Genomic DNA, 27,185 nt, shown 5'->3' with positions numbered 1-27,185 from the left:
CATTGGTGATTTTTGTCTAGCTCCATAATTAGATCTAGTATTTCATCAGAATGAAAAATGTTGATATTCCATCAATTCTTTTAATTAGATGAACAGCTTTGAGAAAAAGCTACTTCCTTTCATCAAATATGAGTAACTCTGAGATAAAAGTCATTTAGGAGGGAGGCTATACCATCATTGCACCTCTAAAAGCGGCTTATCTGAGAGCTCCTATGGTTTTAAGGATGTATATACTTTGCCTTTAATGTATTTAATTGTAGTTTGTCCTACTTTAAAAGTTAGACTACATTTACAGGATGCAGTTGCACATTGAGGCTTAGTATTTGTAGTTATATGGGAATATATCATAGGATTTAGTTCTAACACCTTTGAAGAGGACTGCACAGAAAAGCACTGAAATCTTCAACAAGCATTTTTCCACTGTTCAGCTGCATTTCACAAAAGCTCATAAAATATTAAACTCTTCTGAAAGGTGACCAACTAAATAATTCATGAAAGCAAAGTTTCAAGTCAATGCAAGTACTATTATAGCAAACGTGTATTCTGTTTTTCTTTACAGGGAAACGTTCTAGGGCTGTAGGCTATAGTGGTTTTAGAATCAGATAATAGGGTTTGAATCTCTCTTCACTTATTATGGTGACCTTGAGGAAGTTACTCTACATATCCTAAATATATAAGAGAATCTGAAATAGTGTATATCCTAAAACATTAGAAAATACATATGTATTTGGCAAAACCCTCCTTTTTATTCCCTTGGCTAAAGGTAGGGGATAAGGGACATGACCAATTACCAAATAATGTTAATTACCAAAAAAAATTAACAGTAAAAAATGCTGTATTGAGAACATGCCATCTTTGATTCACAGGGCAGTGGCAGTGTGGTGTTAGGGTAAAACACTTTTTAACTCAATATTGATGGAACTGCATGGCAGACCAAGCAGGTCTACACCAGGGGATCCCTAAAGGCAGTTTAGGGAGAGAGAACAGGGCAAATGCCAGAGTTAAACCTGTCTTTGGTTCCACTAAGAGTATAATGAAGACTGAACAGCAGTGAGACAGAAATATACTCTAAATTGCTTAGAAAATAACCATAACTGGGGCGCCTGGGTGGCGCAGTCGGTTAAGCGTACGACTTCAGCCAGGTCACGATCTCGCGGTCCGTGAGTTCGAGCCCCGCGTCGGGCTCTGGGCTGATGGCTCAGAGCCTGGAGCCTGTTTCCGATTCTGTGTCTCCCTCTCTCTCTGCCCCTCCCCCATTCATGCTCTGTCTCTCTCTGTCCCAAAAATAAATAAACGTTGAAAAAAAAAATTAAAAAAAAAAAAAAAGAAAAGAACCATAACATACCTAGACATTTCTCTTGTATTACTGTTAAACTTAGTCCTCTGTCTCAACCTGCCCTGCTTCCCACCCCTTTTCCCAGACTGAGTCAGTACTACCCCATCCCTAGGTTGGCTTCCTGCCTCACTGGAGCCTGATTATCCCACAGTTGTTTCATCTTTTGTGACTGTGCCGACATAGTTGTTAATTCATAGGATATCAAAATGATTTCCAAGTCAGTGAGAAACAAGTACAAACACTGGAAAATGTATTCTCACCATTTAATTTACATAGAAATATATGAAATTGAGATAACCAAGGGAATAGGGCAAAACTGTTAAAACACAGAGGATTTTACAAAGTATAACTTACGTTTGTATCTTGTCACTGTCTTAATTATAATGTGTAATGTAAATTCTGTGGGTAATGCCTTCATAGAGTTACATTTTTATAAACTTTTTATCGAAGTGTAACACACATACAGTACAGTGGGATTTGCATTTTTTTTTAATTTTTTTTTTCAACGTTTATTTATTTTTGGGACAGAGAGAGACAGAGCATGAACGGGGGAGGGGCAGAGAGAGAGGGAGACACAGAATCAGAAACAGGCTCCAGGCTCTGAGCCATCAGCCCAGAGCCCGACGCGGGGCTCGAACTCACGGACTGCGAGATCGTGACCTGGCTGAAGTCGGACGCTTAACCGACTGCGCCACTCAGGCGCCCCCGGGATTTGCATTTTTAAGGTCATTAGTGTCATATAGCCATGACTGCCTTATTAAATTGTTGTGACCCTTTAAAACACCTCTTAAAAACTGTGGATTTATGTGATAGAACATCCTCAGCTTCAAAGTGGCATTAAGTTCAGTTGTGCAATGCAGCATCAGACTTAGTTCTGAGTAATGTGTAGAACAATGTGTAGTATTTGATATTGGCCAATGTATTTATAATTCCTGAACTCAACAAATTGACAAGTTGAATTAAAGACGAAGTTCAACCTAGACCTTCAAGGTTATATTTCTGTATTCATTTTTACACATATATGCAATTTACAGTACTCTTAACAACTCTGTTAACTTACAAAGAATAAAAAGGTTTTGCAGCCAAGAGTTGGAATGGAAACAATTTCTGAGATAGAGATCAAATTGTGTTTATAGACACCATTATTGGCAGATTTACTGTCAGTCATTTCCTGTGGGAATATTTCACTGGGACATAATTTTATGTCTTGATTATTCATTAAATAGCCTTTACTCCATGGAACAGAAATACCTAGAATTATAAATAGTAATGCATGCAAATTATAGTTTAACATTTCACACTATTTTACTAGATGAGGATTAAGATTATTTAATAAACGATTTCTTATTTATCATTGAAATAATTTTAAAATGACACTAATACAATATGGACTAGTGGAGAGAGGCAACAGACTGGAAATGGAAGCCGTTTGTTTCCTCTAAACTAAAACTGACATTAATTTAAAAATATTTATCACATATATAAGATGCTATACTTCTACTCTGTGGAGAATACCAAAGCCCATTATAAATAGTGTCTGCCCTTAAGGAGCTTATGAATTTTCTCGTACCAGAGATAAGGCATGCTTTGTAGAAAACAAAACCCAACAAATATACTATGAGTGGGTATGACTAAAGTACTCTTGGAGTTGGGAAGGATGAGAGGTCATGTCTCTCTGGAATATCAGAGATGACTTCAGAGAGAAAACAGTTGAGTGGAGTCTTAAAAAGATGGATAAGATTTCTGCAAATAGACATGCAAGTAAAATTATTCCAGGAGGCAGAGACTAGGTACTAAAGAAGGTGGTATATATATCAAACCACATTTCGAGACTGAAGACTTTGGTGGGGAAAGAAAAACTTACATAAACATAGTTGGAAATGGGGTTAGAACTATTTCTTATTTTTTTAAAGCAATCTCTATGCTCAACGTGGGGCGTGGGGCTCCAACCCACCACACTGAGAGTTCCATGCTCTATGGACTGAGCCAGCCAGGTGCCCCAGGACTAAATGCTATTATTTAGCTATGCAAGCATTCATTTATTCAACAAACATTTCTTGAGTTCTTATTATGTGCAGGTACTGTGCTGGGAGTTAGGAGTACACTCATGAGCTGCTCAGACAAGGGCCCTTTCTAATATGTAAACACTAAAAAATGTAACTGAAATCAGGGGTGATAGCAACCCTGATTCTTCCCGATCAGGGATAGGTCCATTCATCTGTGGCAACTCAAGGTACTCGGAGTTAACACAGAATACAGGATTTAATGTTTTTGAGAGGGAATTGGTATTTCCAAATAAAGTTGTTTCCCAATTTCAACCCAATCGTTTCTCAACCAAGTTTAATTAAAATGCAGCGTTAGCAGGGTGATGGGGGGGGGGGCACTATTTTTGGTTGATAATCAGAATTGTGTTAGCATGCATTCATTAAAAAAAGAAAAATAGGGACACACGTGTGGCGATATTTTGGACAAAAGGATTCTTCTTAACTGAATTTCGCTGCAAATTTCCTTTAAATAGCTAGCTCCCGGGGTCATTAAAATGATTTGGAACGTTTCTAGAACACATTACACTAAGTGAGATACACCTGTACTCACACCGGGTCCGTCAAACCCATCCTTGTTTTCTCTCAAGCTAGAACTTGCTGTAATAGACACGTCTCGTGCACTGGTGGCAATGGGGACGGAGGGTGGTGAAGGCGACGGGGTGGCAGCTAGGAGAGCACTTTCCCTTTCTCCAAAACTTTGCAGGCTTCCAGCCCAGACTCACCTGCCTGCTCGTTCTTTTTCTGCCTCACCTCTCACTGTTACCCCCCTTCCCCAACGCTCCGACCGTAGCGCGCTCCGTGCGCTTCCCCTTGCCTCCCCGCGTCTACTTTAGCTCACTCTCGCGGGCCTCCCTGCCCTGCCCTCCGCCCCGCCGCACGCCGAGCGCCGCGCGCCCACCCAGGGAACGCAGCGCAGCCGCCCGCAGACTGCGCGTCCCGTCGCGGCCCGAGGCTCCGGGGCATGCGCTCTGCTGCGCCGCCGCCCTCCCCCACCCCTTCCCGCGGCAGAGTTATGCCAAGTATGTGAGGAGCCCGCGAGGGCCAGCGCCGGTCATGGGGAGCCGCCGTCGTCGCCGCCTCCGCGAGCGCAGATTTTTCCCCAACAGGGCTCCGTCCTCCTCTCGCAGCGGGGGCGAGCCTGGCTGTTGAGGCGGAGGGGATGGCGGACCCTCTGAGGAGGACGCTGTCCAGGCTCCGTGGGAGGCGGAGTCCCCGCGCCGCCGGGGGGCTCGGGCTCCGGGCGGCGGCTGCAGCTACGGTGGCGGCCTCCGCGGTAGCCCCGGACGCCTCCTCGTGCGAGCACGCCGGTGGAGCCCTGCCGAGCCTGGAGCGGCCCCCGCCGTCGCCTCAGGCGTGGGGCCCCGAGGCTCGGGTCCCGGGAGGGCGCCCGGAGCGGTGGGGAGCGCTCGGGCCTCGGCCGCGCGGCGGGAAGGAGGCCGTCTCTTCGGGTGGCGGGCTCACTCGCGCCTCTCTGCGCGCCCCGCCGGGCTCCGAAGGCAGCGGAGAGGACGACGCCGAGCAGGAGGACGACGCCGACTACTATGAGAACGTGCCCGGCGGCTCCCAGTCGGCGCCCGAGCCCGAGGGGGCGGAGGCGGAGCGGTGGCCCCCGCCTCCCCCGGCGGCGGGCTCCTCCCCGGGGGCGGAGGGCGGCCGCCTGGAGACAGGCAGGCTGCAGACCCAGTTGCGAGAGGCCTATTATCTGCTGATCCAGGCCATGCACGACCTGCCCCCTGACTCGGGCGCGCGGCGGGACGACAGGGGTTGGGCGGATCGCGGCTGCCTTGTGGGAGCCCGGGCTCTGGGCCAGCCGCCTTCCCCCTGCGGCGCTGCGGACCGCCGAGCCTGCCCCCGAGACTGGCAGCGGGGAGGCGGTGGCCGCCCTTGGCAGCAGGTGTCTCCGCCCCGGTCTCCTCCGAGGGAGTCGGGGGGAGGCCGCCTGCGGACTCCTCGGATGCGGCTGTCCTGCAGCAGAAGCCTCGAGAGCCTCCGGGTGGGTGCCAAGCCTCCTTCTTTCCAGCGGTGGCCGAGCGACAGCTGGATCAGGTGCAGCGCGCGCGGGGACCTGGACGAGCCCCCGCCACGTGGAGGCGGGATGGACGGCTGGAGCGGAGGCAGCGCCCCGGCCGCGGCCCCCTCCGGCCTCCGGCCTCCCTGCTCCAAGGACCCCGGCCGCTCCACGGGAAGCCCCTTCAGGGATCCTGCGGGGTCAGCTGTGGCACGCAGCCGCAAAGGAGATGGCCAGGAGGGGCTTCCCTTCCTCAAGCCTCCTGCGGTGACAGTCAAGAAGCTGCAGAAGTGGATGTACAAAGGACGTCTGCTGTCCCTGGGAATGAAGGGTCGCTCCCGTGGGACATCCCCCAAAATCTCTGGAGCGCAGGCGAACCCTCCAAATCTGGGCGCCTTGAAAATGCGTGAAAGCCAAGTCCTCTCCGTGCCTCCAGACCAAAGAATTACGCTAACAGGTAGGATACTTTGCGATCAGAATGCTAACTCTTTGAGTCTTAATGTTTACCAACTGGGCTTCTGTCTTAAGAGACAAGAGAAAGGTATGCATTTGCAGACAGGTACGTGCCGGTGCCAAAGTAAGTGACACGTAAGTGGCAGCTGAATGCACCAGGTTACTTAGTATAACGCATTCGCTTGTTTTGTCTCCCCCCTCCCCTTAAAAGACAGTGGCATGAGGAATTTGGGGTTTTTGTTTTTTCTTCCATAAACCGGCGTGCATACTCCTGAATACTACACTGAGTAAAGGTTAAGTTCATCACACGCTTTTTGTACAGAGTTGGGCGGTGCTGCCTTCATTTTTATTCTTTATGGCTCTAGGCAAATCCGTAGACTTTGTGGAGTTTGTGAATTTGAATTTGATTCAAGGGAGACTTTATGGGCTTCATAAACTGTCATTTTACTCATTACACGTTTTCTTTTTTCTTTTCCGTCTCTCTCCCAGGCCCGCGTGCACACAACTGACACACAACCAAACCCAAAAACAAACCAAACTACCAACCAAAATTTCTTTTTAGTCACTAGGATTTCACGTACTTCACCTCTCCACCTTTCCTCCCTTCCACAACAACAACAAAAGAAAAAAAAAAAAACCCAACAAAGTGAGTAATCTTTTTATTGTGGAAAAATAAGGTCACCAGTATTTTAATCAAGAGAAAGATGTCTAGTACTTCTAAGAAAGTGCATTCATTTAAAGTCATGTGTGAACTTAAGTATATATGGTAATTATGTTGTCAATAGTAAAAATTCGTTTCTGAAAGGACAGTACTTTCAAACTGAGTCCAAAACAACACGATCCTTTGAACTACAATTTTAAATACAAAGACTTTTAGTGAACAAAAAGACATATATGTCATTAATTTAAAAAATATTAAATTATGATATATAAAAGGATTCACAGTACTTAGCATTTTCTCTGGTAAGAATTACAAATCCTCCAGGACTGGGGTTTATACACATTAACTTTGTTTAACCAATAAATACAAAACTGGGGAGAAACAAAGTTCACAAAACTTGTAATCGCACAGTGAGGACAAATCAAATGATTCATTTAAAGCATATACAAACTTGAAAAGTTTTTTTTTTTTTTTGAGTCTATAAATCTCTAATCCATACCTGTCAAAATTTATCCCATTTCTTTATCCTATTTATCCTCAAATTTATTCCATTTCTTTTTTTTAAATATTTTTTTAATGCTCATTCATTTTTGAGAGAGGGAGAGGGGATGAGAGAGAGGGAGGGAGGGAGGGAGAGAGAGAGAGAGAGAATGAGCAGGAGAGGGGCAGAGTGAGAGGGGGAGACATAGAATCCAAAGCAGGCTCCAGGCTCTGAGCTGTCAGCACAGAGCCCTAGGAGCGGCTCAAATTCACAAACTGTGAGATCATGACCTGAGCCAAAGTTGGATGCTTAACCAACTGAGCCACCCAAGTGCCCCAAACTTATTCCATTTCTTTTGAATAAAGGATAACAGAATGTACATTTTTTTTTTGTAAAGGGAGGTGTACTTGCTAAGTTCACATTAAAAAAATACGTATTTGCAGGAGTAAAGTATTTGTAATCTTTATATTTTATTGCTACTATATCTTTACTTCCCATGATCTTGGTTCAGTTAACTCTTTGTAAGATCGTTAAATTTCACCCATAACAAAAATCTGCATAAAATTTTAGTCAATTTTTTTTTACCCTTTTGTTGCAAAGGAAACATTTACCATCTGATGGCTTTAAGATCCTCAGTTATAGTGTAAATAAACATTCAAGGATTTTAAAAGTAATAATAAATGTAATAATGCTCAAGAATGAATTCATTGATTCTTTTCATTGAGAAACTAATTAAATTGAGGTAACTGTAAAATAAATTAAAATGAAACATTAGAATTACTATGTGATAGTATTTTAGATATTTTACAAGAAATCTAAGCAAATGCTTGAGTTATTTCTGGTTTAAATAACTTTCTCAGATGTTATTTCCTTTCAAATCATCTTTTAGGAAAGATATAAATAACTTGTGTAGTGTTTACATATCTGGTATAGATTTGGAGAGTTAATCTTGTTTTTTTTTTTTTAACTATTTTTCATGAAGGTTAGTTGAACTTATTAAAACCATCTGGATACTTTATGTGGTTCTCATAATCCCCCTGCATATCCCCCCCCCCCCCATGACACCTGTCATTTAACAACAACAAAAGAAACAGGAGTCAAGAAGTTTACCCAGGGTGGCACAAACTAGTATTATATGGTTTGTATATATTAGTGTAGGGATTCAAACTATTATATGGATTCAGACTCAGGTCTCAATGACTCCAAAACCCCTATTTATATGAGGTTAAACACATGCTAAAGTTCCTTAGAGGCCTGATCCAATTAATTATATTAAGTTGCTTGAAATGAGGAGATGAATGGAATTTCAACAAGGTTTAGAGGGTAGGTAACTACCTCAAAATTGCAAAGAAGATGGGGGAATTCTCATAGGGTTTTTTTTTTTTTTTAATGTTCATTTATTTATTTTGAGAGAGAGAGAGAGAGAGTGCTCTCGAGGTGGGAAGGGGCAGAGAAAGAGGGAGAAAGAGAATCCTAAGCAGCTTCTCACCTTCAGGGCAGAGCCCCACGATGGGTGGAGATACAGGTGGGGATGGGGGTCCGGGATGGGTGTTGGGCTCAACCTCAGGAAGGGTGAGATCACCACCTGAGCTGAAATCAAGAGTCCCAGGCTTAACCCTGAGAGCCACCCAGGTGGCCTATTAAGATAATTTTTAAGTGAATATATCTATTTTAGGAGCGCCTGGGTGGCTCAGTCAGTTAAGTGTCTGACTCTTGATTTTGGCTTAGGTCATGATCTCACTGTTCATGGATCAAGCCCCACCTTGGGCTCTGTACTGATAGCACAGAACCTGCTTGGGATTCATTCATTCATTCATTCATTCTCTCTCTCTCTCTCTCTCTCTCTCTCTCTCTCTCTCGCTCGCGCATGCGCTCTCTTTCTCTCTCTACCCCTTTCTCCCTCGCTGCCCCTCCCCCACTCGCGCTTGCTCTCTCGGTCTTTCAAAAAAAAAAAAAACTTAAAAAAAATCAGTATATCTATTTTAAACCTTCACCTTTAAATGTTTACTTTAGTTAAGATTGATGTTACCTGGATTCTACCTTTTTTTTTAGTAAAATCTTTTTTAGTGTTTATTTTTGAGAGAGAGGGAGAGAGAGAGAGTGTGAACCGGGAAAGGGCAGAGAGAGAGAGGGAGACACAGAATCTGAAGCAGGCTCCAGGCTCTGAGCTGTCAGCACAGACTCGGAGCTCAAACTCATGAACCATGAGATCATGACCTGAGTGAAAGTCAGACACTTAACTGACTGAACCACCCAAACACCCCTCTAGCGTTTACTTTTAAATTCTGTTTTCGGGGTGCCTGGGTGGCTCAGTCGGTTAAGCATCCGACTTCAGCTCCGGTCACGATCTCGAGGTCCGTGAGGTCGAGTCCCACGTCGGGCTCTGGGCTGATGGCTCGGAGCCTGGAGCCTGCTTCCGATTCTGTGTCTCCCTCTCTCTCTGCCCCTCCCCTGTTCATGCTCTGTCTCTCTCTGTCTCAAAAATAAAAATTAACATTAAAAAAAAATTTTAAAAGAAAAAAAAATCCTGTTTTCCTTTTTCTTTTTTTTTTTTTTTTTAATTTTTTTTTTTCAACGTTTATTTATTTTTGGGACAGAGAGAGACAGAGCATGAACGGGGGAGGGGCAGAGAGAGAGGGAGACACAGAATCGGAAACAGGCTCCAGGCTCCGAGCCATCAGCCCAGAGCCCGACGCGGGGCTCGAACTCACGACCGCGAGATCGTGACCTGGCTGAAGTCGGACGCTTAACCGACTGCGCCACCCAGGCGCCCCTCCTTTTTCTTTTTTAAAAAAAATTTTAACGTTTATTTAGTTTTGAGACAGCACAAGCAGGAGAGGGGCAGAGAGAGAGGGAGACACAGAATCCAAAGCAGGCCCCAGGCTCTGAACTGTAAGCACAGAACCTGACTCGGGGCTGGAACTCACAAACTGCAAGATCATGACCTGATACGAAGTCAGGTGCTTAACCAACTGAGCCACCAAGAGCCCTTAAATCATGTTTTCTAAAAAATTAATTGGGCATTCCAGATGAAGTAATTCATTCTAGATTGTATAAAGGTGTTAAATACACCAAAAGGTTTATATCACACTTTTCTATTCAGTATTATTTATGAGAATGTTTTCTTTCAAGATGAAGCTAAAGAATTTATAACAGAATAACTAATGGGATGGAGATACCTAATCTATCTAATACTTAGGTATTTTGAAAATTTTTGAGACCACATAACAATCATTTTTAAATGATTTGGAATGATTTTAAATTCATTTTGGAAGCCAAAATGATGTTTTGTTTTGATTTCTGTCTCCTACTGAGAACCTTTAAAACTTTAGATAGTATAATAATGCCAATGATTTGGTGTTTTGGGTGTGATGTTCACAGATTGGCCAATTTGTACTTAATTGAGATGATTATTTAAGAAATCTAAAGTCATTACACATGATATTGTCAAGTTTCTGCAAGCCATAGATTACAAAGGAATTTTAATCTATTTGCCAACTATACTTCATTATAAGTCTTTATAAATATATTTAATTAGCATATAGTACTCAGGAATAAATTCAAAGGCACTAGGTTAAGCTATTTCAGCCTTTTATTGTCTTAAAAAATAATTAGCCTACCTTGACTCTACTTTTGCTGCTACACGATCTGTGAAAGAAAAAAATTAGGGCATGTAACTTGTTAATATTTTGTCTGAAAATTTTAGGTAATTCTTTTAAAATAGTATTAATTGGTGTGATTTCATGCATTATACTTTGTTAGGTTGAGATTTATAATGCAGATTCTCATCTATTCTATTTCCTGCAGTATTTGTAGCTCTAATTTCTTTATGATCTACATGATCTTTATGAATTTTTTCAACAAATTCTTTTATGCATTAGCCCTATTCATGATTAATATCAATAGGCATATAATGTTTGGCTGTCTTCTAACTTTAAATCCCTCTCTGAGAAATTCTGCCATTATGGCCCTGGAAGCAAGTTCAGTTGTCTTTTTTTTTTTTTTTTTTTTTTTTTTTTGGAAGAATGCCACAGAACATTGAAGTTGCTGGTGGCAGGAAAACTCTGAGAATTACAAATTCAGCAGAAAATAGTGTGTTGATTTGAAAGTCCTACATTTGTAAGTGGAATTTATTTTTTGAGAATCACTAAGGTTATTTTTTAGACCTTTGCCACTCAAAGTGTGGTTATGGAGCAGTGCTTTTCAAACTCTGAAAATCTTGTTAAAATGTGGATTTATAGGTGTGGGGGGTGGGACCTGAGATTCTGCATTTTAACAAACTTCCAGTGTAGATGAGGCTGTTTGGTATGTACTTTGAGTAGCAAGGTTCTAGAGTTCCCAGTGCCCCAATCACCTATCTTGATACATTTATTACAGTTTTGAAGAAGCATTCTACTTTATTCTGATACTTGATACTTAAACTAAATTCTATTTAGAACAAAGCAGTTGAGGTCTTTCAGCTTCAGTTTTATTATGTATATTTATACTTACTGCTTACATGTGACAAGTTTAAGCAGTTCCCTTCATATTGGTCTTACCTTGCACCAATAAGCATGAGATTGTGGAATCTACTAGAGAGGAGTCTATGTAGTATGCTGGTTAACAGAATAGAGCCTCTAGTTGTCTGATCAGACCCCATCACTGACTAGGCTTGTGACCTGGAACAGGTCACTTAGCCCTCAGGTTGCTGTGAGGATGAAAAAAGATAATCTGTTTTGTACAGTGTTTGGTGCTTAGTTAGCTGTTACCAAGAGAAAGGTAATCAGGCTTTGTGAGAATACTACCTTGCGCAGATCATTAGGATTCTGGATAGAGAGTGAAGTGATCAGAAGGTAAGGAGTACTGCCTTGAAGAACACTGGCAATAGAGCTAACACACACCTGTTTAGGGACACTTACTTATCCTGCCCTTCTTTTGTGCATCTTTGTCTTGCTGTTCCCTCTTACTTTGTGGAACTGCAAACAGTCTCAGAGTTTTCTTCTCTACTGTCCCTAAAGCTAGCTAGCACACAGCTTTTTTTTCTTAAGGGTTTTGTTGCTAGTCACAAGGGAGGAAACGTAAAACAGAAAAATAACTTACTTCCTTTTCATTGTACCCATCTCCCCACTTAGATGTATCTGGAAAAGAGAAAGGCACATGTATATAAAAACTCATGTACAAACCTAAGGCTTGTATTTATTCTAGTCATTTCATCTGGGCTGCCAGGTTTGACTCTAAGCAGGATTGCTTGTATTTATTTAAATTCTAATACAATGTTGTAAGAATTCTTTTATTTAGGATTTTTTAAGGAGATGTAAGCAAAAGCAACAAAGTTTGTTTCTGCAGTAGGGCTTTTTTAAATGATGAAAAGATGTCTGTATATACTGTACAATTTCAGTGAAGGTTGAAATCCATAATTTCTCAGTTTGCTGATGATTTTGAGGTGGGGCACTAGTTAAATGTTTAGTAATAGTAAGTCATTTGATTTACTATGAAATAATAGTTGAGGACAAAAAATTGGCTTGAGTAGTTCACTACTATGTAGGATATTTTTCTGAGTGAAAAACTTAATTGCCACTTCTGCATTCTCTTACGGATTTTCAAAGTAAAGTTATTTTAATTACTCATTTCATTAATTATACCACAACATGTATAAGAGAATAAAGACATTTTTGACTTGCAACTTTGCGTACTTATTTTGATATCTTTTTTTACTTATATTTTCTTTTCATTGTGAGTGTGTGTGTGTGAGTGAGTGAACATAGCTGTAGGTAAAGCTAACAGGAGCTAAAGATAATTTAAATTTATGCCAGTAGGGTTTAACATTAATTTTAGCATAAAAGGGAGTAAATGGAAGATTGCAGATAGCTTTCTGTGTAATTTACATTCATATGCATCTGTTTAGTTACCTGAGATAAAAATGAAATGTTTAAAATTAGGGTCCTGAATGTGTTGCTTATATTCAGTTTTAATAAATGAATGAATTTGGCCTTTATCAGAAATCATAATGATGTACCTATTTATCTCTAAATTTTAACTTCAGTATCATGTAGTATATTGAATTATTCAGCAATAGCAGTCAGATTATTTGGTTTCAAGTTTTTGTGGTCTGTAGTTTCATGAAAAATAGTTGCATTGTATCTCATGGTATAATTATTCCTTTTAATATTACACATTTATTAAATACTTACATCAATAGATATATCAATTTGCTTAAATACGGGTTGCTAGTAGCTTTGTTTTTGTCATTACAGTTCCTTGGAGTGTAGTACAAGTAAAAGCATGTTTATTTCTTTAAACGTATGTCAAAAACTCAATAGGACTCAAAATAATTTATATAAAATTTTGAATCTGCTGAGAGACATCTGAGAAAATGATAAAATAATATGTGACTCCTAGCTATCATGAGTTGTATAATTTTATACTTTTGGCTTCAAATTTATAATTGTGTAAAAACTACCAATAATGTCCCTTGATCATCTGAAATGCTATTAAATAATAGGGGACTTGGGCTTAAATGTGAAATAGATTTGGACTTTAGTACACTTGGCAAAAAGATGTTACCACTAACAACCCGGAAGCCCCAGTGATTCCTGAGTATGTGTTGATTTTCAGTTCTTAAATCAGTTCTTTAATTTTAAAGGAGACAGAACCAAAGAAAGACTTGAATCCTCACGTTTTTCATTAATTAAATTGAACTAAATTAATTCAAGTTATTTATTGAATATTCGTTACATGTTTGCATGTTAAATCCTGGAGGGTAGAGGTGTGTATCTCTTTTCTAGTAGCCCAGGTGTATTGCTACAAACTTTGGAGTCATAAGAGTTTATTTTGAGTACTGCTTCTTCCATTTATGAACCAGTTGATCTTGGGCAAATTACTTTTCTGAGTTATATAGTTCTCAAGATATTTCCACCATTACTCAATCCTTATGAGCAGTTAACTGGACTGATACTATCGCCACATTCAGAAAGGGTTACCTGCTTTCCTACCTTTGGTGGGTAGTAGCATGGTATAGGGGAGACAGGTTAAGAGCATGGATTTTAGTATTAGATTGACTTAAATTTGAATACTACAGCTAGCACCTTGACCATATTCCTCACTTGTTCTGCCTTAGGGAAATAGTCATTTTCTTAACATTTTTGTGGAGGTTAAGGGCTTTCTTACTGCTTTATCTCTCATTCCTGGCACATAATAGGTACTCAATAAATATTTGTTGAGTAAGTAAATGCCTGGCATAGTAGACATTCACGGGAACTTTCTTCCCTTTTGATTCCTAGTTCATTCCTGCCTCTGAACTAGATGAACTTGAAACCCAGTTTGTGTTTGAGATATTTTTAAAAATTATCATTAGCTTTTTAAAAAATTAATCTACTTGGTTGGGTAATATTTAGGATGAAAAAAGACAAGTTTACATTTTTTAAGGGACTTTTTTTTTCAGTAGAGGAAGGTTACTGAAAGCCTTGATTATGCATGAACCTAACGTTGTGGTTGTTTCTAAGCTCCTCATAGTTTAATGTGTTTTTATCACTCTGTTATTAGGCTTTCATATTTTATTTGCTAGAATACAAGATGAATCAACCATATATACACGTGAAGTAGCAGGACTATAATTCCATAATTTAGAAACCTTTAGTATGATCTTAAATTTTTAGAAATGTGGTTCTGTTTTAACTTTCTATGCCTAGTGAATTAGTGTTATGGTATATATTTAGCTTATTGACTGTAATTGAAGCCTGCTTTATGCAGTTCTTTGGATGTGCAAAACATTTACCTCTCTATGTGGAATTGATGTTATGTGTACATTTTTCTCAAAAAAATCTTATCACATTACATTAACACAAACACATATCAAGCATTTGATGACCCTCATTGCACTATGAATTCCTTAATTCATTTTTTTTTTTTTTTTTTTTTTGAGAGGGTGAGAACACATGAGTGCGGGAGGGGCAGAGGGAAAGAAACAGACAAAGAGAGAATCTTAAGCAGGCTCCACATTAAGCACAGAGCCAGACTTGGGGCTCAATCATTTGAGCATGACTTTTGATTTTGGCTCAGGTCATGATCTCAGAATCATGGGATCTAGCCTGTACCAGGCTCTGCACTGAGCACGGAACCTGCTTAAGGTTCTCTGTCTCTCTCTCTCTCCCACTTGTATTTTCTCTCTCTCAAATAAAATAAAAAAATTTTTAAAAAGAAAAATAAAATTATTCAAAATATGTATTAAAGTCATACTGTGTACAAAGCATTCTGTATAAGCTTAAGTGTGTTTTGCGTGGGGTACATCTTTGTTAGCCCAAATATGTTTATAAAGACAATCTTAGAGTTTGTTTATTCATTTTCTTAGAATTCTTATGTCACTTTTACTAGTAGTCTAAATAATAAAAATTATTTTTAGTGAAAAAGCCAAAATGTTTCTTGTTTCATTTTAGTCTCCAAATGTGTAATACTACTTTTCCTTCTTTTTTTCCTTTAAAAATATTAGTTTTTTCTTTTTTTTTTTAATTTAAATTTTAGTTAACATATAGTGCAATATTGGCTTAAGGAATAGAATTTAGTGATTCATCGCTTACATACAATACCCAGTGCTCATCACAAGTGCCGGTATGGCCCATCTCCCACCCACCTCCTACTATCAACCCATAGTTTGTTCTCCGGTCATTAAGAGTCTCTTGTGGTTTGTTTCCCTCTCTCCTCTTTTTTTCCCCCTTCCCACATGTTCATCTGTTTTGTTTCTTAAATTCCATATATGAGTGAAGTCATGGTATTTTTCTTTCTCTGATTGAATTACTTTGCTTAGCATAATGCATTCTAGTTCCATCTATTTCATTGTAAATGGCAAAATTTCATTCTTTTTGGATAGCTGAGTAATATTCCATTGTTAAAAATAGTATTTTAATAACTGATCTCAAGTGACTGGTTTTTCCTGGTATCCTAGGCATTACGTTTTACTTTCTTCTTTTTCTTTGAAACAGATTTATTTGAAAATGTCTATGGGTCTTCAGTGAAGAGAAGAGAACTTGAAGATCTGAAGGATAATATTGGAATCAGAGGTCATAAGCCACTTAACAGCATCACTGTGTCAAAGAAACGCAATTGGCTATATCAGAGTACTCTGAGATCTTTTAACCTGGAAGAAGAAAATAAGAAATGCCAAGACAGAAGTCATTTATCCATCTCACCTAAACATCAGTTATCACGACCTTTCCTCAAATCATCTGAAGAATACTGTACATATGTGGTGTGTAATGCTACAAATTCTTCATTATCAAAAAATTGTTCTTTAGATTTTAATGAGGAAAATGATGCAGATGATGAAGGAGAAATATGGTACAACCCCATTCCTGAGGATGATGACTTTGGTATATCAAATGCCTTGAGTTTTGGTGAGGCAGACCCTGCTGTTCTGAAGTTTCCTGCTGTTAGTTTGAGAGTATTGTCTGGTCCAGACCTAATGAAAGCAGAACAGTACACTGAAGGCTTGCTGTACTCTTCAGAACACAGAGGCAAGGTTCATACATCACAGTCAAATGAAGTGAATCCTGTTGAGTCCATCCACTCCACAGAGCTCGTGCGGCAGTACAAGCAAGGGCTTGGACACAAGACACAAGAAAGAATAATGGTAGAGGAGAGTCTCATGTTGAAATCTCCTTTTGCAGGTAAAGATGGTCACATGTTTGCCTTTCTTCTTCTTCCATTCAATTCTTGGACAGTAGCTAAAACTAAATATAGATGTCTATTGTAGCTATGTACTTTTCCTTACAAAGTGAGTGTGTTTTCATAAAAATAAAGAAAACTTCAAAAACGTTTACAAATATTTGTATATAGATGGTGGTTTAGTTATTCCTGTCACAGACTTGATTTTGTAAGGGGTGAAGATGCTGGGGTAGTCCTACACTAACTGTTAGTGTGTCTGTCCTTAATTAGTTTCTCTTAGTTGAAAGAGTGGGATCATGAGGTGCAGAAGAGAAAGATACATTTCCTTTTTGTTTTTAATTTTTTTTAATTTTTTTTAATGTTTGTTTATTTTTGAGAGAGAGAGAGAGAGGCAGACTGCAAGTGGGGGAGGGGCAGAGAGAGAGGGAGGCACAGAATCTGAAGCAGGCTCCAGGCTCTGAGCTATCAGCACAGACCCCGATGCGGGGCTTGAACTCACAAACCGTTAGATCATGACCTGAGCCAAAGTTGGATGCTTAACTGACTGAGCCACCCAGGCGCCCCAAGATATATTCTTTATGTAAATCTAATTTTGCTTCATTCATTCATTCACTCATTCATTCATTTATACCTAGCCTGGCTGTAGCTGAAAAGTTGTATAGTCCGTGTATCAGTAGTTATTACTTTACAGTTTCATGCCTACATTTCCTCATGAACAAAGGAAAGGAAGAAGAGAAAAAATAAATGAGAGGTAAAAGTAAAGACCTCGCAAGTAGGTGGGTGTTGCAATAGTTTTGGAACCTAGAAAAGAAATAATTGAAGTTTGATGCATATTAGGTTGCACCATATGAAATTGACAGTTTTTGATCTGCAGAACACTATATGAAATAGTTCAACCTAATGGTTTCTTTCTTCCTTGATTGCCTTGAGTTTTTGATGTGCTTCTTTTAAAATTTGGTCCCAGACACACTAGGAAATAGCAGGGAGCATATTTAGTTGCAAATATCAAATGTTGGCTAGAAAGCAGTTCTGTTTTATATCAAGTTGTTTTAATTTATAAAATTTCAAATGATACAGAATATTCAAAGATGTGGCGTATAACAGATGCTGTCAGTATCTTGTCCTTATCCCTTGGGATTTATTATTTATTTAGATGGGAAAAGCCTCCATCCAAACATCAGTATCTGCATCTCTGCTTGAGGATTCTGGCAGGAGTGTTAGAGAACTTCTCTGCAGGAAGCCTAGGAGTGCCCCTCAGTGAGTGACTGTTGGAGTGCCCACCAACCAGAATTGGTGTAGAACCACCTCAGCTCTCTCATGCCCTGGGTGTCATAATTCTACAGCATTTCCCAGAGTTTTCTCCTGATATTAAACATGAGTTGCCTGTTGTAGTAACAGGCTTGATTGTTCTTGGATTTGCCCCTGAATTTTCTCACTTCTTGCTGATAATTATGTGCTTTACAAATACATTACTTGGATTTGAATCCTTTTCTCAGGGATATGTGGAGGTGGAATAAATGTTATATTATCATATAATATATGATATCAGAGAATATCAGAGATATCAGAGAAAAAGTGAGTTAAATAACAGTGTATACTATATTATGTCAGTTTGAAAGAAACACTGAAAAGTTATACTAGAAAAGTTAAGTATCCCCCCCCCCCCCCCCACTGCCATGTTAGGATTGAAGGTAATGAAAAATTTTGTGAGTGGGGCACCTGGGTGGATCAGTCGGTTAAGCATTGGACTCTTGATTTTGCCTCAGGTCATGGTCTCACGGTTTGTAAGATCGAGCCCCTCGTCCGGCTTACACTGACAGCGCAGAGCCTGCTTTTTTACATTTTTAAAATTAAAAAAAAAATTGTGTGTGTGCATTTCTAATTGTAGACTGATTTTTCAGAAGAATTTGTAGGTTTTTTTTTGTAAGCTAGATGGAAAGAGGAATAAATGCTTTATGAAATAATAGTTTGGAATACAGGTTGTGATTGGAGTGGTAGGGAAGCTTGCAGGAGTATGGCAGAGAGTGATGGGTTTGTATGATGCAGGAAAGGCAAGAGGGCATAAGAATAACAGCAAAGTTAGAAAGCCAGTGTCTGTAAAGTTACACATATTTTGATTTAAGTTGCTGTCTTCAAACTTTATTATTTTATGTTTGTGGCAAATTGTGAACCTAGAAAGACTAACAGATATTATAAAAACAAAAACAAAAACTTGAAAGTAGGGTAGAGCTGTTATTTATGTTTCCTCTCTCTGTATTATTCTTCTTTTTAGCATCTTATTAAAATATAATAAGCACAGTCCTAAGTTGACTAAAGGAAATATTTAGTTTATTTGTATGTCATCATTTTGTTTTAGTTTGATCAGAAAGGTTACCTAAAGTGATCTGTTTTCTTTAGCAGTATTAACAGAGCTGTTGAGGGGTGCCTGGGTGGCTCAGTCAGTTAAGCATTTGACTATTGATTTTGGCTCAGGTAATGATCTCAGGGTTGTGAGATTGAGCCCCACGCTGAGGGTGGAGCCTGTTTGGGATTCTCTCTCTCTCTCTCTCTCTCTCTCTCTCTCTCTCCCCCTCCCTCTCTGCCCCTCCCCCTCTCGCTCTTGTGTGCATGCTCTCTCTCTCTCAAAATAAATAAACATCAAAAATGAGAACTGTTGAGAAATAGGCAAAGATAATGGTTGAATTTCAAAATAATTTTCTGATCAAGAAATAAAAAAGCTTGAGTATATTTAGTATCGCTGACAATTTTTTAAACATTCTAACACAATTATGACTTGTTATTTTGTTTATTAAGTCCCATATGTATATTTATGTTTTATCTAGTTGAGATCATAGCGGTGTGTTTTTGGTGTTTTTGTTTTGTTTTGTTCGAGAAAGGGAGAGCATGCCCCTTCCCCCACACCCCCATGTACAGGGGAGGGGCAGAGGGAGAGGGAGAGAGAGAATCTCAAGCAGGCTCCCTGCCCAGTTTGATGCCTGACTTGGGGCTCAATCACACGACCTGAGGTCATGACTTGAGCCGAAGTCAAGAGTTGAATGCTTAACTGACTGAGCTCCCCAGGTGCCCCTGTTTTTGGTTTTTGATATTTCCACTTGATGTTTTCATCTTGTATTGTTACATGTAGATTAACATTATTGTTTACCAATTTTATAGTATTTAATAGGGTTGATGTGTCCTAATCTATTTGACTGGTTATGTTGGGTGTTAATAGATTATTTCCACTACTAGAGGAGTGATCGTCATCATGATCTATTTCACTTTATTTGGATTAATTACTAGTATCATTACTGGGTTTTTATGGCTGGTAACTATTATAGTAATTACTATATTATATTTCCTAAAAGGTTTACCACTTTACAGGCAACTGACAATTGGTTGGTTGATTAATAGATTTACTCTATCAACGCTCAATTTCTGCTGTGTGCCAGTTACTGTTCTAGGTGCTGAAGGAATGTGCCAGTTTCACTTGATTCTAGCCTAGTTTATGGATTTACAAAGATTTTCATTTTGTACTTTCCCTGTATAGCTAGTCTGTGATTTGATTAGTATAATTTTGGTTTAATTTTAAGCAATTATTGAATTTGGTAGTATTTCAGCTCTTGGGTTTTATAAAAACAAAGCATTTTTATTTTAATAAGTTTAGTCTTGTCTGAAGTAGAAATTGCTAACATACACAGTATTTCATTTTAATAGTTAAAGACTTCAGTAAGAATATTTAATGCATGATGTGTAAAAAAAGTCAAAATGTTAAATTAACTCCGTAATACTTTAATAGAACCTAGAGCAATTTAATATACTGGATAGCTTTTTAAGCCATTGACAAAATAGATTGTAGACTACAGCAGGACTCTGATTACTATAGAATGTTTTAGGCCAGTAAACCAATAGAATTGTACTACAATTTACAGTAACAAGGGAATGCTTTGTCTAGTTTATCAAATATTCCATTTCTTATTTGTTATTTACCAGAAAAGCCCCGCAGGCATACTTAAAATAGTCCTTTCTCTATAAAGAAACCACTTCTTTGTTTTTAGGACACATAAAGAGGGGAGGAGGGAGATTATATTAGCACTTTAAAAGAAAGGTCATTTAATCTATTGATTTTGAAATGAATTAATACTCTCTTTTGTTATTTTAATTGTGAAACGTAGTATTTCATAGAGTAACCTCTGATATTAGGGTCATTAGAGATCTTTATAAGGAATAGTTAGAGAAGTGTGAAAAACTCATTTAAATTTTAAATAATTTAAATCATAGATTGTTTCATTCATTCTTTTTTTTTTTTTTAAGTAAGCTCGAGGCCCAGCCCCAAGATCAAGAGTCACATGCTGTCCTGAGTGAGCTAGCCAGGCACCCCTAAATTGTTTCTTTAAAGAAACAGTTTAAACTTATATAATAGATTTTAGAAGTTATTTTCATTTTGCTTTATTAAACACTTAAATAGGAACAGTTTCACATTTTAAAATAAAATTGATTAGTCAGTTTATACATTTTTTTTTTTTAAACTGAGGGATTGAAAGTTTAAGGTTGAGGGGCCCCTGGGTGGCTCCTCAGTCAGTTAAGTGGGTTATGCGTCTGACTCTTGATTTTGGCTCAGGTCATGAGTTTGTGAGTTTGAGCCCTGCGCCCGGCTGGCGCTGACAGCCTGGAGCCTGGCTGGGATTCTGTCTTTCCCTCTCTTTCCCCCCTTCCCTCCCTCCCTCTCTCTAAATAAATAAGTAAATAAACAAACTTAAAAGAAAAAAGAAAGTTTAAGGTTAAATGGAATATTTTATTTAAAAACAAACATTTATTTATTTTTGAGAGAGGGAGAGGGAAGGGTTGGGGGAGGGGCAGAGAGAGAGGGAGACAGAGGATCTGAAGTGGGCTCTGGGCTGACAGCAGAGAGCCAAATGCGTCCAAACTCATGAACCATGAGATCATGACCTGAGCTGAAGTTAGATGCTTAACCTACTGAGCCATCCAGGTGCCCCTTAACTTCTTAATAATGGTTAAGAAGCCACCATTAAAAATCAATTTAATGTATATGTATAGACAGAAAAATGTTTAGAAGGATGGAAGTACTCTAAAGTACAGTATTTAAGAATATAGGCTCTGAAGGCCTATGCTTAGGTTTGAATTGTACCTGTTTCTGCCACTTAGCTGCTTTGTGATCTTAAACAAATCAGCTCTGTGCATGAGGTCCTTGTCTGGAGGATGGGATGCTTGTGGTATCTTAACTCTTAGGGCTATTTCAAGAATTAAATCAGAATCTGTGCATACTAAGTGTTAAATTAATTTTTCATACTTTGTCTAGCTCAATAAATGTTGGCTAGTGCTATAAATATTAACAATTTACTGTTAAACTACTTTGGATATTATTTTCACCTCACTATTTATAATGACTCATCTCTTAATAGCTCAGTTTAGGCTATATGGATTTCTTTGTGTCTTTTAAAAACTTTTTATTGTAAACCTGGATAATTTTGACATTCACGGGGGGAAAAAGCTATTTTTGTGTGGAGAAAAAAATCAAAAACATTTCAATGCTTTACTCTTCATGAAAACTGAGAAGATAACAAAACTTATTTATGTCTCTGTACTGTTATTTAATATATTGAAATTGCAAGGAAAGGCCCTAATTTAGCTTTTGAAGTTCCAGGGAATTATTGTATATAAATAATAAAAGAAAGAAAATGTCTTTATAGTTTTTAAAATTATTCAATTAGCTTTATGATATTCAATATTCAGTTATTCTTTTTTTCTTTTTTTTTTAAGTTTTATTTTTTTAATTTACATCCACATTAGTTAGCATATAGTACAACAATGATTTCAGGAGTGAATTCCTTAGTGCCCCTTACCCATTTAGCCCATCCCCCCCTCCCACACCCCCTCCAGTAACCCTGTTTGTTCTCCATATTTATGAGTCTCTTGTGCTTTGTCCCCTCCCTGTTTTTATATTATTTTTGTTTCCCTTCCCTTACGTTCATCTGTTTTGTCTCTTAAAGTCCTCATATGAGTAAAGTCCTATGATATTTGTTTTTCTCTGACTGATTAATCAATATTCAATTATTCTTGATTAACTGTGTTTCATTCTATGTATAATCTTTCGTGATATGTTCTGAGGGAACATCGAAGAAAGAAAGCGCTCGTAGTTGTCAAAATTATAAACTTATTTGGTTTTTGGGGTGCCTGGGTGGCTCAGTCATAAAGCATCTGACTTGATCTCAGCTCAGGTCTTAATCTCAGGGTGGTGAGTTCAAGCCCCGTGTTGGGCTCTGCATTGGGCATTAAGCCTACTTAAAAAAAAAGGTAAATAAATAATAATAATAAGCTTGTTTTGTTTTTAACTTTTTTAAAAAAAAAACTGCTTGGGGTGCCTGGGTGGCGCAGTCTGTTGGGCGTCCGACTTCAGCCAGGTCACGATCTCGCAGTCCATGAGTTCGAGCCCCGCGTCAGGCCCTGGGCTGATGGCTCAGAGCCTGGAGCCTGTTTCCGATTCTGTGTCTCCCTCTCTCTCTGCCCCTCCCCCGTTCATGCTCTGTCTCTCTCTGTCCCAAAAATAAATAAACGTTGAAAAAAAAACAAAAAAATTAAAAAAAAAAAACAAAACACTGCTATGTGATAAAATTTAGTTTTTAGAGAAGTATAAACAAATGTTCTTTTATTAGAGTAGGATTTCTTTTTTCTTTTTAAAATTGGAGTAGGATTTCTAAATAAACACTCAAATAGATAATATGCCAAAATAAACATATCAAAATAGGAAGCTTTCCTAATTTCCTCTGATATCCACTGTTCATGGTTATAAAATAACATACTCCCTGAATTATATTGCAGTGGGAAAGATTTAAAAGGAATCTATATTACCCTTCCTCCAAACCTTTAAAGTAGAAAAGAAGATGGAGACGAAGATGCTTCTTTCCACCCTAAGCCATTTGGAAATCCCGACCCCCCTTTCTTTAAGATTTTATTTTTATGTAATCTCTACACTCAGCATGAGGCTAAAACTCACAATCTCAAGATCAAGAGTCACTTGCTCTACCTACTGAGCCATCCAGGCACCCCTGGAAATCCTTGATACTGTGTTTGAAGGTGGTAATGGAGATTTACCTAAACTTGTAACTTACTAAATCTCCCCAGTGTGATAAAACAAGGGAGAAATTTCTGTCCATGGGAGAGTCTGTTTAGTTGATGATTTATAAAGTAGGAATCAAAACATATCACCTTATAATATCTTTTTTTTTTTTTTTTAAAGGTCCTGGGACCCTAGGTGCTACAAATAAGACTGAATTGGGAGCTACCGAATTATCTTCTCCAAGCCCTAGCCCTGTGAAAAAAAGCAGTTCAATTAACTGGTCTTTCCCAGATAAAATAAAATCTCCACGAACTGTGAGGAAACTTTCCATGAAAATGAAAAGGTTGCCAGAACTTAGCCGAAAACTGAGCGTTAAAGGAACTTTGAATTACATGAACAATCCAGATAATACTCCTTCCTTGTCTAAATGTACCTGTCGAGAAATTCATCATGCCAATATTCTACCTTCTGGGAACACAACCACAGCTGCTAAGAGGAATGTCATAAGTCGGTACCATCTGGATACCAGTGTATCTTCTCAGCACAGCTACCAGAAGAAAACATCTGTGAGTTCCAAGTATTCCTGCAAAGGTGGTTACCTCAGTGATGGAGATTCACCTGAACTTATAACTAAATCTAACAAACATGGATCTGACAACAAATTTGGAAAGGGAAAAGAAATAATTCCAAGTAGTTGCAGCAAGAGTGAAATAGACATTGATGCTTTTAGACATTATAGTTTTTCTGATCAACCTAAGTGTTCTCAGTACATATCTGGGCTCATGAGTGTGCATTTCTATGGTGCTGAGGATTTAAAACCACCTCGGATAGATTCAAAAGATGTCTTTTGTGCAATTCAGGTAGATTCAGTAAACAAAGCAAGAACAGCTTTGCTCACATGTCGGACAACATTTTTAGACATGGATCATACTTTCAACATAGAAATTGAAAATGCGCAGCATTTGAAATTAGTAGTATTCAGTTGGGAACCGACTCCAAGAAAAAATCGAGTGTGTTGTCACGGAACTGTTGTTCTCCCCACCTTATTCAGAGTGACAAAGACACATCAGTTGGCTGTCAAACTTGAGCCTAGAGGTCTTATTTATGTGAAAGTGACTCTTCTGGAACAGTGGGATAATTCTCTTCCTGGACTGGCTATAAATCGAGAACCAGTAATATTTGGTGTTGATATTCGAAAAGTTGTAGAGAAAGAAAATACAGGACTGATGGTGCCACTTCTGATACAAAAATGTATTATGGAAATTGAAAAGAGAGGCTGTCAGGTATTATTTCAGTTTCTCTACTACCTCCTGATGTATTTATCTACCTTAATTAATTAAATTTATAGTAAGTCTTGGGGAAAGGGATTCAAGGTAAGGTTAAAAAAATCTAATTTAGACATTTTCTCATTCCTATTTTTAAAATTTATCCCATTATTGTTTAGGGTATAATTCACATCTTCACCTACATTGTCAGTGAGCAATTGAGAGCATGCTAGATGGTTCCACAATTTATGTTGTGATGCAGAGTTATGTGGGTTTTATACCTCGCTATCAGGATTGCTTTACAATGACATTCCTAAGAAAAGCCAGAGCTATGATAGGCAAAGACTAATTCATTTAAGGAATGTTTCTGCATGGTTTGACATTCCTGTGGTACAAAATTCCAACAGTGAATCTTAAAACCCTGCTATACTCCTAAAACTAACTCCCTGTCCTTGTTCCCTGCTCTCCCTCATCCCACACTTCAGGAAGCATACATAAGCTTATTTGTCTCTGAACTTTGGGATATTGTGGAGGATGAGGAGAGGTCCTACTAGTAACATGTCTCATTCTCTCTTCCTTTTAAGTGAGAAGGTAACAATAAAATTAAAATAAAATAAAATAAAATAAAATAAAATAAAATAAAATAAAATAAGTAAATAAAATAATAAAAATGTAAAAGCAGCCCATTAAAAGAAACAAAAACCCTGGTGTTATATATAATAAGATATGTAATGTTAACCAATTGTAGACCTTATCTTTTTTTCATTAATACATGTGGACTGTGACAATGAGAAACAGCATATCATTCAGGATGTTATTCTGAGGTGCAAGTAATAGTTTAAATTAAAAAATTAAGCCTAAAATTAGATATTCTGAAGTATTTCTGCTTTAATACTATCAGAATTTGTGACATTGATTAAAAACATCAGAGGTAAATATCAACGAATCAGAATTATGATTTCTTTATATGTAGAAAAGAGTTTTAAAATAACTCACCTTGAACCTGATGTGGAAACTACAGAAACAGTGTAAGTTAGTGGGGTTTTGTATTAAGATGCAGGAAACTTGGGTACCGGTTTCTCCTCCATTATTAATTAGCTGTGTGATGTTGGGCAAGTCACTTAATCTCTGTGGGCCTTATTTGCTTATATCTATAAAAGTAGATGCAGTAGTTTCCTGAAGGTAAGAGGTACATCTGAGCTTTTGAAACCTCTTCTCTATTATTCAGATAGAGTTTATATTTTCTATATGAGAATACATACGGCTTTTAGTTTCCAATCCAACTTTTGGTCCAGTTACTTTTTCTTAAGATTCTCTGTTTTTCTCCCATTTTTTTTTTCAGGCAGTATGTAGAAAGGTCAGAGATTAGGCCAATTTCAAATTATTAAACAAACTTTTACAACTGAATTTTAAAATAAGTAACCCAAATAGCACTGTACTTTTACAATCTATTTTCTGAGATAGTTTATAAAGAATGGGTATATAAAACTTATAATTTTTTCATGAGTTTTTATTTATTCAATTTGTTACAATCAATTATAGTCATTATTCTTTGAAGCTTAAATTATCCCAAGTTTGGCTAGGGAGTGCCTCTTGCAACTAGCTACTGATTGCTTTGTTATATCCCCAGTAGCATTTGAGCATTTCTTTTCTTTATGACTAAGACTGTTGTAATTTATTTTAAATACCCACAAAATATTTTTAGCAATGCTTTTTATTTCTATACTTAAAGTTTAGAAATAGTTATTTTAATAAAGAATTATTTCCTATGAAGTAAAAAATTTATAGTAGTCCATTTGGAACTGCAATTTTTAAACACCTTTTTTTGTTTGTTTGTTTGTTGTTTCTTTTGCTTTTTCTGTCTCTCCCCTGCCCTGCCAGAGAACGAGGCTTATTGTGTCTACATTTTACAGACTAGCACACTGCTTAAATTTTGGTTACCTTTTTAGGCAGTAATTATTCTTGTGTTTGTTATCAGGAGCATCAGGTTTTAACAGTCATACAAAAATAGTTTGTGGCATCTTCCAAATGCTTTGAAGGCTATTACCACCTATCCCCTGCTTTCAATGGGAAAAATTACGATGGAAATCATACTCCTGGTTTATCCAGTACAGATTCTATCACTGATAGGGGCATTAAGCATGTACTTGAAGTGTTTGATTTAAGAAGTCAGCCTCTGAAATTAGGGGTATATCCTAAAGTGTCTTTTCCTTGAAATCTCTGTATTAGATCTATCTTCTTTTATT

The 27,185-nt window shown here is 38.3% G+C and overlaps 1 protein-coding gene across 2 annotated transcripts in view; it reads left to right on the top strand.

Moving 5' to 3' along the window:
* The first annotated feature begins 4,390 nt into the window (after positions 1-4,390).
* SYDE2 (synapse defective Rho GTPase homolog 2) overlaps positions 4,391-27,185 on the top strand; it is a 52,321-nt gene continuing 29,526 nt past the window's right edge. The window contains exons 1-3 of one of the 2 annotated variants that reach the window (XM_086717437.1): positions 4,391-5,846; positions 15,939-16,622; positions 23,855-24,957. In XM_086717437.1, coding sequence (XP_086573563.1) covers positions 4,541-5,846; positions 15,939-16,622; positions 23,855-24,957 — 3,093 coding nt within the window. In that variant the 5' untranslated portion in view covers positions 4,391-4,540. The remainder of the gene's footprint in view (positions 5,847-15,938; positions 16,623-23,854; positions 24,958-27,185) is intronic. The other variant, XM_025912359.2, reaches the window with a different exon arrangement.

This window comes from Puma concolor, chromosome C1 (assembly GCF_028749965.1).
Source record: "Puma concolor isolate L17-30 chromosome C1, mPumCon1.1.hap2, whole genome shotgun sequence".
In the NCBI taxonomy this organism is placed as follows: Eukaryota; Metazoa; Chordata; class Mammalia; order Carnivora; family Felidae; genus Puma; species Puma concolor.
Note: the sequence above shows the minus strand (reverse complement) of the source record. Positions and strands in the feature narration are given on the sequence as shown.